The 12,736-nt window shown below is 49.0% G+C and overlaps 1 protein-coding gene across 4 annotated transcripts in view; it reads right to left on the minus strand.

Annotated features, from left to right (window-relative positions):
- ZNF385A (zinc finger protein 385A) overlaps positions 1-12,736 on the minus strand; it is a 238,716-nt gene that overhangs the window by 163,513 nt on the left and 62,467 nt on the right. For 2 of the 4 annotated variants that reach the window (XM_048489922.1, XM_048489925.1), the window contains exon 1: positions 3,402-3,640. The exons of the other annotated variants lie outside the window; for them this stretch is intronic. In XM_048489922.1, the coding sequence (XP_048345879.1) occupies positions 3,402-3,411 (10 nt within the window). In that variant the 5' untranslated portion in view covers positions 3,412-3,640. Of the gene's footprint in view, positions 1-3,401; positions 3,641-12,736 lie in introns of those variants that run through there. 4 annotated transcript variants of the gene reach the window in all.

The raw sequence follows: 12,736 nt of genomic DNA on the forward strand, positions 1-12,736 counted from the left end.
CAGGGAACAGAGAGCATTCCTCCACCCCACCCCACCCCCACCCCTAAACCCCAATGTGTTTGAAACCCAAGATACCTTCAGTTCCTTCTCTCTCTTCTCAGCCTCTGTTTTTGCCCCCTCCATGTAACTTCTGAGCAAGGCAGATCACCAATATTAGTGGAGTCTAAAGCTGCCAATATAACGGCTACACCCTGGGTTCAAGAGGTGAGTCAGGTTGGCGAGTGGCCCATGAAGCAGCCCGGTAGGAAAGAAATAGGTGATGATGTGGAGCTCCAAACCCAGAGGTCACAAAGACTGTGACAGGTCATGGGAGCAGAAGTTCTTCCCTTCCCCTGGGAGGTCTTCATAGACACCTCCAGGAAAGCAGAAGCAACAGCAAACAAGGGCTGATGGGCGAGTGGGAGCCACTACTCCAGACAGAAGGTCCTCGCAATGATTGGTATAGGCCCCAACTGATTCCAGAAAGCATAAGAACATGTTTGTGCCTGTGAGGATGTTTGCACTGCTGATTTTGTTCAAGGCAAAGCAGGGAGCTGCCCAAAGAGATCTGCAAGTCCACAGCGTGAGCTGTAAGTGCACATACGTACACCACGTTGTATCAGTGGAGTTGAGTAGGGGAGTCTGAGTGGGAAAGCATCTATTCATTTATTTACTCAAGGGGGGGGAGAAGAAGAAGAAGAGTTTGGATTTATATTCCCCCTTTCTCTCCTGCAGGAGACTCAAAGGGGCTTACAATCTCCTTGCCCTTCCCCCCTCACAACAAACACCCTGTGAGGTGGGTGGGGATGAGAGCTCCGAGAAGCTGTGACTAGCCCAAGGTCACCCAGCTGGTGTGTGTGGGAGTGTACAGGCTAATCTGAATTCCCCAGATAAGCCTCCACAGCTCAGGCGGCAGAGCAGGGGATCAAACCCGGTTCCTCCAGATTAGATACACAAGCTCTTAACCTCCTACGCCATGCTGCCCCAAAGTGGCTTACATCATTCTCCTATGCTGCACTTAATCTTCACAGCAACCATGTGAGGTAGGCCAAGCTGAACATGCATGACTGTTCCCAAGGTCACCCAGCCATGCAGGAAGCCTCCCTTCGAGCCCTACGATTTATTTATGTTTATCAACTCTATTTACGCCTCGCCTTCCTCCCCAATGGAGAACCAAAGCGGCTCATGTTCTGACAGTTTCCCCCTTCCATTTTGTATTCACAACAACCCTGTGATGCAAGTTAGGTTGAGCCTGTGCGACTGGGCCGAAGGTCACCGGCTAAGATTCCATGACAGCATGCGGATTCAAACCAGGAAGCCCAATACTCTAAACACCACAACCCGCTGGTTCTCATTCCCAGGATGGGAGGAGGGCCCCTGTAAGACATCAGGCAGATTCATGACCCTTCTTGCAGGATGCGATGAAACCAGAGAACAGAACAGCCTGCCTGAGGTTCCTGCTGCCACAAGCAAATTAAAGTCTTGCTCCCCTCCTCTCCCCACCCTCCCAACCCCACTCTCAGAGCCGTATCATCTGCATAACAATAGCTTAATCAGCCATCAAGAATTAGCCTGGATAGTATTTTCTAATTGTCATTTCTGATCTGTCACTTCTGTGACTTCCTCCCCTTCGGAACAGTGTCTACCTCCCCACCCCCCACCTCTCTCACCCCAGGCTCTCCAGCGCAACCTCAGGAATGCAGCAGATATCATTCTGCCCGTGACATGTGACACGCGGCGGCTTCTGCGCGCACCTTTTGGAGGGGGAAGATACAGCTCTCCTATCCCTGCTCGAGGCAACCAGCGTACCTCACAGGCAGGTATCCCTGGGATTTTGGCATCCCAGAGGGCGGGCTGGCTGACCTCTGGAGTAAAGCTGGACTTGTAGAATTGAAACCTTTCATCTGAGTGGCCCAGGAAAACATCTGTGTCTGGCTCCTTAGTGGCACCGCTGGGGTGTCCCAGAGTTGAGCACGGCTATTCCTTTGCTACCTGCATCTACTCTGACTTGACAATGTTCAGTAAAACGGATTAGACACCCCACCCCCCCTTCTCTATCATGAAGCAATCACTGAAAACCAGGGGAGACATCTAGCCTGTGACTGGGAGAAGGTGCCTTGAGGGGGAACCTTACCCACGTCAAGCAACCGTGAACGTGCTCTCATCCTGCAGTTCTCTGGCGTGGCACCCTCGGATCCCCGAGCGTCAAACTACTCACCAAAGGTGGGGGGCTCAAATGAGATGTCTAATTCTGTCTGACTCCCCTAGCCTCCCCTCCCCAACACCGGGCACTCACTCAATGATCAGGCCTGCTCCCCTCCGCCCCACACAGAGCGGAAAAGCAAAGCGCCTGCGAAGGAGAAGCGTCTGCCTGCATGAGAGAGGCCCCCCCCTCCCCCTGTACAGAGATCTAGGTCAACACTGATGCTTCAAGCTTGAGACAGTTTGTCAGAATGAGGGATTCGTCTATTCTTCCTCTTTCCCCCCACCCCTTCTTTGCCTGCCTGGCAACAAACTCTTCTCTCCCACCGCCCCTCGAGCTGCTGGGCAAACATGGGGGTGGGGGCCCTTCCAAAGACCCCCCCAAGGCCACACAGCGTAGGAATGGGGAAACAAGTTACCGGAGACCCAGGTGGGCTGTTTTCGAGAGGGTGGGCAAGAAAGGCGGCATGGAAAGGTCTCTATCACCCTACAGTTTATGACAGTGCCCCCCCCCCAGTAACCATCCTCCCCCACCGCTGCATTGCTAACCTCTACGGCCCTCCTGCCTCATTCATCCCTTCCTCTCCCCCATCCCTTCGAAAGTAGCGCTGCTCAGAACAGTTCAATAACTTCCACCTTTGTGACGCAGACCTGAGCTGTTCAGGAAGGGGGGCAGAGAAGTACAGATTCATAATCCAAGGGCAAGGGAGTGAATCCCCCCCAGAATCTGTCTCTCTCCCCTGCAATGCCCTATTCATCTCAATGGTTCTGTAGAAACTGGAGTGGCAGAGAGATGTGGCAGAGGATGCCCTTCATCTATCCTGGATAGAGACGCAGCCTGGCATGCCCAGGGTCAACTGTGCCCAGTTTGGGGGAAAGAGGCAGGATGCTGACAGTTTGTCAGAATTAAGGGTTTATTTTTTCCACACACACCCCCGCCCAAATAAGCGTAATGGGGAGAAAGGAAGAGATAGGAGGGGGGGGGTGTCATTCATTGCGCTGTCCAGGTCCCCACGCAGACTAAAAACTAGAGATCCCGTCCTGGGGAAAGAAGGGACGGAGGGTGGATCTTGTCTCCGGAAGGGTTGCTGGAAGGGGGAGGCGAAAGGCGGGGATGGGATCCGGGATGAGAAGTGAGGGATGTGCGGCAGGACGGTCCGGGGGGGTGGGGAGAGATCCAGGCAAAGCGACCGCGATCCGCGTAAGGAAGCGTCACTCACCTAGGATCATCCCTGCGGAGCTCCGACTGCCGGAGCAGCACCTTGCGTCTGGCGGCGGCGGCGCAGCGGGGACGGCAGCCGCTCGGGCAGAGGATCAGCCTCCTCCTCCTCCTCCTCCTCTTCTTCCTCCTCCGCCTCCGCCTCCCTCGTGTCCGCTGCAGCGGCGGTGCTAGGAGCGGGCCAGCCTGGATGGTGGTGCAGGGGCAACGGGGCGCGCGAGCCGGAGAGCCCGACTCCGAGGAGGCATCGCCAAAAAAATGTCAGCAGCGCCGCGGAGCCCAGGCTGGCGCTCGACACCCCCGGCTCGCCATTGGCGGCGGCGCCAAGGCGGCCGCCCAATCAGAGGAGGCCCAGGCCGACTCGCAAAAACCGGCCGGGAGGGGCCCCTCCTCCGGTTAAGCATCCCCCGCCCCGGGCCGGGGCTCCAAGTCTGCTCCCTCCGCAGTGGCAGCAGGCAAAGCGGGGATAAACACCACCTTTGGGCGCGTTGGAGCACGCGCGCTGGGAAAGGGCCGGGGGAGGGGGCTTCGTCATGCGAGCTGCACACCTGGAGGGAAGGGAGGGGGGGAGCCGCACGCGCGCCCGGGACGCGGCCCCCCTTTGGCTGCGTGCTGCTTTGATGTCAAGCGCCTGTGCGCTCGCGGGGGGTTGCGCCCAGCCTGGCTTGGCCAAACTTTTTTTCCCCTCTAAGTGGTTTCGAATTGCACCTCGGCCAGGATGTGGATTAGGGAAGCCGGCTTTAACAATGCAGGTGGTTGGGTTTGCTTGCTCGCCTTCTTGCTGGCGGGCTTTTAGGTTGAAGGCTAGAAGAAAAACCCAACGAAAAGAAAAACCCAACGACTAAAGGAAAAATAAAAACCCAACAACTAAAGAAAAGAACATGTGCCAGAAAATGGCTTGGAGTGAGTTTGCGCATCAGTGTTGTGGGAGCTTAACTACACTAACCCACCCACAGGCTGGAGTCTAGATTAGGGTTGCTGGGACTGGGGAGAAAACAGTTTTCCCCCTTTAATCATCTCCACTTTTCACAATTAAGTAGTAAGAAGATGATGCTTTAATTACAGCTTTGCCCGCGCATGATTCCAGTCCTGTGAGATGTAAACACTATTAGACTCTGCTGCTCTTGATGGGAGCTTTAAGGAAAGCTCAGGCATATTCATGGATCAGAATGTCCGCAGTTCACAGGCCCTGATAGCTGAATGAAGCCTCCATGTTGAGAGGCAGTATATTGACAGAAGATGTTGCAGATAGGAGCCTCCATTTTATCCTATTTATACACTTTCCAGAGGCCTCTATTGAACTACAGATGGCAATGGAATTCCAGTCTAGCGAGACCTTTGGTCTGATTTATGAGGATTGGAGCATTAGATCACATTTTGCCCAGGGGCTGTTGCTAAAAGTGGTACCAGCAGCAATTGGTTGCCATTGTATTTGGAAGTACCCAAAAGAACCTCTCCAACCCTAAGGGGTCACAAAATAGAACGGGACAGAAATGGACACCATTTTACTGTTTGGAAACATTAATAGTAAAAAACAGATACACACTGTTACACTGGAATGGTATTGGCCTGCAAGCTGCGGAAGATTTGAAAGTTAATAAACCTGAGCAGGTGTTTGGGAGGTTGCTAATTACATCACAGGAGATAGTAGATATCTGTGACACTTACCTAACCGTATTCCACACAGCGCTCATCACGCCAATAAGTGCACTCATCTCAAGAAACAAGAACATTTTCCTGCAAATTCAAAAATATTACAGCTTGACTCCTGAGGAAAATCACTGTTCCTACAACAGAAGCGCAGCCCCAAGAGAAGATCTGTGAATGTTGGGTGCAATGATTGTGGAAAAATAAAGGTGTCTTCACTCCACAAAGCCCTGGCTGTTTCTCAAGGCCCTGAGAGAATCAGACGCCTTGTTTGTTTGGTACATGTTTCGTCTGCCCTTCCAGTTGCTCAGGGAAGTGTACATGATTCTCTCCCCTCATCCATTTTATGCTGAGACAGAATGACTAGCCCAAGGTTGCCCAGACCTTTTTATACAAGCGGGGACTTGAACATGGCTCTCTCAGGGCCCAGTCCAACTGTTTAACCACTACACCCAAATGAGATATCCGGTGCCACGCGGAGAGGCGTTCAGCCAAAGAGCCTGCTTGCCAGGCAGTCCAAAGCCAGCAGACAAGTTGTCCTGCCTGGAAGCAAATAACATGAAGTGAAGGAAGCTCTTGTGCAGATGCCACATCAAAGAGGTTCAAGGAACGTGTCCAATTCTGGGGGGAGAGAGAGGTTGGAGGAAGAATCCCACTGTACAATCAAGTTAAAGATCTTTCTTATTTCATTTCCTTTGACAGCCAGTGGAAGCTGAGCTTCCCATCCAAGTCCAGTCTCTAATCTGATTAACATGTTCTGCTTTGACTTCCTTTGTTAGAAGAACTACAGGCCTTAATAGGTTCCTATTAGTAGTATAGAGTGGTAGAGGCCAGTTCAAAGTGAAATATCTCACAAGGACTAGAACTGTGGTGGCAAACCTATGGCACAGGTGCCAGAGGTGGCACTCAGAGGCCTCTCTATGGGCATGCACGCAGAGTTTGTCATGGGGGGGAATTTCCCCCACACACACACACACCTAGGCTGGCCTGGGCCGCTGGACTTGATTTGCGTGCACCTCAGCGAGCAGGGAGGCTGGCGGGCCTGGTGCCTGTGCTCCAGATGGCTGCTGCCCGGGGAGGGGGCAGAGGCAGCAGAGATGCTAGAGAGGTGCAGAGCGGCGCATGTGGGACTTGCTGGAGGCTACAGCAGGCTGGCCCCTGTTCAAGGGGGTTATTCGGGTTAAATTGCAGCGTTGGCACTTTGCGATAAATAAGTGGGTCTTGGGTTGCAATTTGGGCACTCGGTCTCAAAAAGGTTTGCCTTCACTGGACTAGAACAACAGTGATCCCCTTCCCTGGAGTCATTTAGACTCCCTGAATATTTAGGGATATGTTTGGTTCTCTTTTTAATTTGATTTGTAGTCTGCTCTAGCTTGAGTTCCACATGACTGCCCGTTATTTATTTTACTGATTTATTGGGCTATTTCTACCTAGCTTTTGTGACCAATAGTGACCCAAAGTAGCTTACAATGACTGTTTTCCTGTATTTTATTCTCACAAGAACAACCCTGTTAGGCTGAGAGAGAGGCAGTTCCAAGGTCACCCAGTGAGTTTCTGTGCCAGAGTGGGGATTTGACCCTGTGGTCCCTGATCCCAACTAACAAATTACTACACCGGGGTGTCCAATTTAAGCCCTCCAGATGTTCGTGGACTATGATTCCCATCAGCCCCTGGGAATCATAGTCCACAGACATCTGGAGGACCAGAGTTGGATACCCCTTTATTACACCATGCTGCCTCTGCTGCTTTGTTTTCAGTCAGATCACTGGTACAGCGTAGTGGATAAAGTATGGAACTGTGATCCTGTGGAGACTAGGATGCAAATCCCTGCTTCTTCCACAGATGTTCACTAGGTGACCTTGGGCTTGTTGCAAACTCTCAGCCAGGCCTACCTCAGAAGGTTGTTATGAGAAAATGGAAGAGGGGAGAACGCTGCTCTGAGTCCGAACTGGGGAGAAAAAGCAGCATAGAAGTCAACACACTTAACCAACGCAGTGTTGCCTCCTCTGACTGGCAGTGGCACTTAACTTGCTGTTTGATCCTTTCTTAGCTGGACACTGAAGCTGGGACTTTCTGAATGCAAAACTTTTACTGAATCACAGCCTTTCCCCCCAGTAACTGGGTTGACACCTTTATTTCAGCTTATGGTCCTGTGCTTTTGATACATTCAAGACAAGCAGGAATTTAGCAAATGAAGCTTTTCCATGTATGCAGGGGCTGTATGAGGAAAAGCTTCATTTGCTGTGTTTCTCTTTGACAAGCAGCGGCTAAAACCTTTGTCAAGCAGCAGCTAAAACCATAGCCAGTTACAAAAAATGGTTCATAACCTATTTTCATACGATGTTTTCCATGAATAATCTCCACCAGCAGTGCTTTCACACCTCCTGGAATAATGTTTCTAAAGGGAGAACATGTACATGTTCAGCATTATGTCACTGCAGAGTTGCAATATACATGGCATCAGCAAGTCAGCCCTGAGAGAATAAATTTGGGTGCATGAACAAACACTAATTAGTTGAGGATCCTGGGAGCCAACTCAGCCTCCCTGGTTTCTTAAACTCCACGCCCATCTTCCCTGTGTTTGCTGAAGTCCTTTTAACTCTAATCCAAAATCCATAAGGTGATTTCTTTAATTATTTTGTTCCTCAAAATTTATACCCTATATCCCTGTGCTCATAAAGGTCAGCAAGGCAGCTAACAAATTAAAACATACATAATAATATGTGTATGTGTGCTGGCAAGTTGCAGCCAACTTATTCCTTTCTTACCAAGAGGCTTTCAAGGCAAGTGAGAAGTAGAAGAAGAAGAAAGTTTGGATTTATACCCCACCTTTCTCTCCTGTAAGGAGACTCAAGGTGGCCTATAAGCTCCTTTCCCTTCCTCTCCCCACAACAGACATCTTGTGAGGTAGGTGGGGCTGAGAGAGTTCCGAAGAACTGTGACTACTAGCCCAAGGTCACCCAGCAGGAATGTAGGAGTATGGAAACACACCTGGTTCACCAGAGAAGCCTCTGCCACTCAAGTGGAGGAGTGGGGAATCAAACCCGGTTCTCCAGATTAGAATCCACCTGCTCTTAACCACTACACCACTTTGGCTTTCAGATGGGATTCACTATTGCTTTCCTCTGCAGAGTCTTCCTTGACCATCTTTTATCCAAGGCTCCTTCTGTACATGCAGAATAATGCACTTTCAATGCACTTTGAAGCTGGATTTTACTGTGCGGAATAGCAAAATCCACTTTCAAACAGTTGTGAAAGTGGATTGAAAGTGCATTATTCTGCAAGTGCGGAAGAGGCCCAAGTTTCAACCCTGCTTAGCTTCTGAGATGAGACTGGGCCACACCATGCCACCTTCCCTTCCGATACATAATAATATCACACCTTAAAAATCATTAAAAGGTAAAAGTCTCCTGTGTAAAGTCATCACTGGCCCATGGGGTGAAGTCACATCACAGCATTTACTAGGCAGACTATATTTAGGGGGTGGTTTGCCACTGCCTGCCCCAGTTGTCTACACTTTACTCCTAGCAAGCCGGGTACTCATTTTCCCAACCTCGGAAGGATGGAAGGCTGAGCCTACCTTGAGCCAGCCACCTGAAACCAACTTCATCAGGATAGAACTCAAGTCATGAGCAGAGCTCTGACTGCAGCACTGCAGCTTAGTGCTCTGCGCCATGGGGCTCTTATTTAAAAACAGTTAAAATCCACATCAGTAAAATAATTAAAATCAGAGCTCGAGCACATACGGAAACATAAAAACAAGTAACATTGAACAGGGAGAGATCAGAGAGGAAACTCAAAACAAAACAAATTTTCACCTGCTGGCAGACGAGAACAACAGAAGGGGACAGATAAGTTTCCCTGGAAAATTAGGCCAACTTCATCTAGCTTGTGGGTATAGGAAGATAGAAACTTTCATCTTATGCAGAACTCTTGTCCTATGAAATGAACCAACCAGCATTGCTATTTTGCTCCAGGAAGAGGGCCATGTAACCTGAACACTCGCAGTCTCTCATACCAACATAACTTGGTGTAATACGAAAACCCTAATCCACTTATTTTATCTGAAAAATTGATAATAACTCTTTCACTTTTTCTACAGTCTCAGAGAAAAATGAAGGTTCACATGGAGGTTTGGGTTGAGATTCCACTTGGGTAGAAGAGCAAAGGGACCCAGCGTGGGACAGCCTTAGGGGAAGGGTGTGGAAACCTCCAATGTGGTGCAGCAGGCTTGGGCAAGACCAAGCTGTGGGGTGGAATGGGGTGGAGGCAGGGTGTGGAAAGCTTTTCACAAAGGCGTTCATGGGATGTGCAATGCTCGACACTTCTGTAGGGAGTTTTCTGTCTTAGGAAGATAGTTATTTTTCCCCCATCTTTCCCTATCAAAGGGGGAGGAGGAGGAGGAGGAGACTCAAGGTGGCTTACAAGCTCCTTTCCCTTTCTCTCCCCACAACAGACACCTTGTGAGGAACTGTGAAGAACTGTGACTAGCCCAAGGTCACCCAGCAGGAATGTAGGTGTGCGGAAACACATCTGGTTCTCCAAATAAGCCTCTGCCACTTAAGTGGAGGAGTGGGGAATCAAACCTGGTTATCCAGATTAGAATTAGTAGTAGTAGTTTGGATTTATATCCCCTTTCTCTCCTGTAAGGAGACTCAAAGGGGCTTACAGTCTCCTTTCCCTTCCCCACCCCCCACCCCCCACAACCCACAACCCACAACCCACAACAAACACCCCGTGAGGTGGGTGGGGCTGAGAGAGCTCTGAAGAACTGTGACTAGCCCAAGGTCACCCAGCTGACATGGATTAGAGTGCACAAGCTAATCTGGTTCACCAGATATATGGCAGAGCAGGGAATCAAACCCAGTTCTCCAGATTTGAGTGCACCTGTTCTTAATCACTACGCCACGCTGGCAATCTCTACTTGAGACTGTGGAGAGATGCTGCCAGTCACAGTTTGATAGACTAAGGTTTGATAGACCAAGACTCAACTGAAGGAAGCATCGTATGTGTTGTGAAAAGATTGGTAACACCAAATAATATTAGTATGCAATTAAAAACAACAACTAAATCACAAAGCAACTGTGGCCAGAACAAATTCTGAGTAACTAACTAAACAAGCAGGACTTTCTCCTTTCTGATCATGATCCGTTCATTTCTTACAAAATGTCACTTTTTGCCCTACAGTTCAGAAAATTGGAGCCAGAACCATATCTAATTTCAGCAATACCTGCATTTGATTTCAAAATCTATCTTTGAATTTGATTTTATCTGTTTTGAAGTTGTATTTGATTTTACTGTCTGCCACTGTGACCATCTGACCATAAACAATAAACTGTACTTGTACCTATGTCGATTTACTTACTTACTTCATATCCTGCCATTTCCCAGATCAGCTCAAATTATTGTGTTTTCCTTCATTTTATCCTCACAACAACCCTGTGAGGTAGGTTAAACAAAGAATCTGTGACTTGCCTAAGGTCACCCAGCAGAGGGTGGAGGAGTGGGGAAACCTACTCATGTACAGGAGTGGGGGAAAAAAAACCTGGCTCACCAGATTAGAGTCCACCTGATCCTAACCACTACATCACTGCTGAGTATTGATCTCATCAGATTTTTCTCAGAAGCTAAGCAGGGTTATTACTGAGGCTCATTCTGTACATGCAGAATAATGCACTTTCAAACTGCTTTCAGTGCTCTTTGAAGCTGTGCGGAATGGCAAAATCCACTTGCAAACAGTTGTGAAAGTAGTTTGAAAACGCATTATTTTGCGTGTGCGGAAGGGGCCTTAGATTGGAGGCCCCCCAAGAAATTCAGGGTTGCTACGCAGAGGCAAGCAAAGGCAACCCACCTCTTTGGCCCCTTCCGCACATACAGAATAGTGCACTTTCAATGCACTTTGCAGCTGGATTTTACTGTGCGGAATAGCAAAATCCACTTGCAAACAATTGTGAAAGTGGATTGAGAGAGCATTATTCTGCTTACGCGGAAAGGGCCTTTGTCTTTTGCCTTGCAAACTCTATAGGGTCGCCCTAATTGGGCTCTGATTGATGGCATTTTTCACCACTATTCACGTTTGGGATGCCGCCCATAGTTCAGTTTCCTCTTCATTGTGCTTCATCCCACACCACCTGTGATGGTGGGGAGTTGTTTGGAAATTCATATGCCTCCCATGCACAACAAAGAAATCCATTGTATATGATTGTTCCCTATCTAGGAACAAAATGACGTTTTAGATCTTGATGAGGAACAATAGCACAAAATATTTGTAAGAAATGATCAAGAGAATACAGAAAATGCCCATCAAGCAAAAGGCTGGTTGGCTGTGCAGTTTGGTCATGTCCTCTGCAGCAATCAACAGCTTCATTAAGGGGGGGAAAGGCTGAGCTCAGAGGAAATTCTGTCCACGTGCCTGCAATGAAGCTGATTTTGGGTGGCTGGTACAATGAAGGCGCATGCACAGGATCTGACATTCCAAGTGGAAAACATCTGGGAAGTGGTGCTCAGTTCATAACACATCTGCATATTATGAGTCAGACAAATTCATAAAGCAATTCAGGCAGTTATAAACTTCAGCAATGCCATTGCTTAGCGATTTAAAGCCCTCTGCAGAACAGAGATAGTATACTTCCAGGACTGCCTTCTCTCATACGAATCTGCCCATCCACTACGGTCATTTTCACAGACCCTGCTTCGGGTGACGGGTGGCAACACAAGAAAGGACCTTTTCAGCTGTGGCACCAAAACTTTGGAACTCGCGCTCCAGGGTGATCCACCTGTCACCATCTATTTTTGTCTTCCACCAGCAGGGTAGACTTTTGGGGTTTGTTTGGTATTGCCCCACTAACTCTTATTAGCTTTTCCTTCGTGTTTGTTGATACGTTTTATTCATTTTCAACATAGAGATGTTTTCCATAAAGAAACAAAAATAACAGGAAAAGTTCATGGGGAAAAGACACATCCCTAGACATTCAGAGTACAGACCCCAATAGAGAATCTCACAGAAAATCACCAGCGCTATACACAACACCCAGAATAAAACAGGGAGCCCAATGAAAGAAATGCAACCAAAGTCTTTTAGGTTCTCCGCAAAATGCCAAATAAGTGGAGATCAGCAGCATTCAGATTACTCTTCAAGGGCTGTCCCATACAAATTATGTTACAGTAGTCCACCCCTGGTGTTGCAGAATGATCCTAGTCCTCCAGGAACAGGTGCAGTTGATAATATGCCAAATGTAAGTGACATAAAGCACTCCTCACATGCAGAATGATATCCAGGAGTACTCCTGTACAGGGTTATATATTTACATATAGCCTGGAATATACACTTGATTTTCCCATACAAGGATGACAGTGAATAAAACTGTGTGAGGTTCTCTCAGAGTAGTCCTCTGCTCCTGTTTAGAAAAAGAATCCTACCACATACCTACGGGACCACATCACCCCCTACGTCCCACATAGGCCACTACGATCAATGGCGGCAGAACTGCTGGTGATCTCAGGCCCTGCGAGGATGCGGCTGGCCTCGACCCGGACCAGGGCCTTTACGGCTCTGGCCCCTGCCTGGTGGAATGCTCTACCTCCAGCTGTCCGGGCCCTGCGGGACCTCGGCGAGTTCCGCAGGGCCTGTAAGACAGAGCTATTCCACCGGGCCTTTGGAGGGGCCGGCCATGGTTCCACCGCCCTCCA

This window comes from Sphaerodactylus townsendi, linkage group LG03 (assembly GCF_021028975.2).
Source record: "Sphaerodactylus townsendi isolate TG3544 linkage group LG03, MPM_Stown_v2.3, whole genome shotgun sequence".
NCBI classification, from domain to species: domain Eukaryota; kingdom Metazoa; phylum Chordata; class Lepidosauria; order Squamata; family Sphaerodactylidae; genus Sphaerodactylus; species Sphaerodactylus townsendi.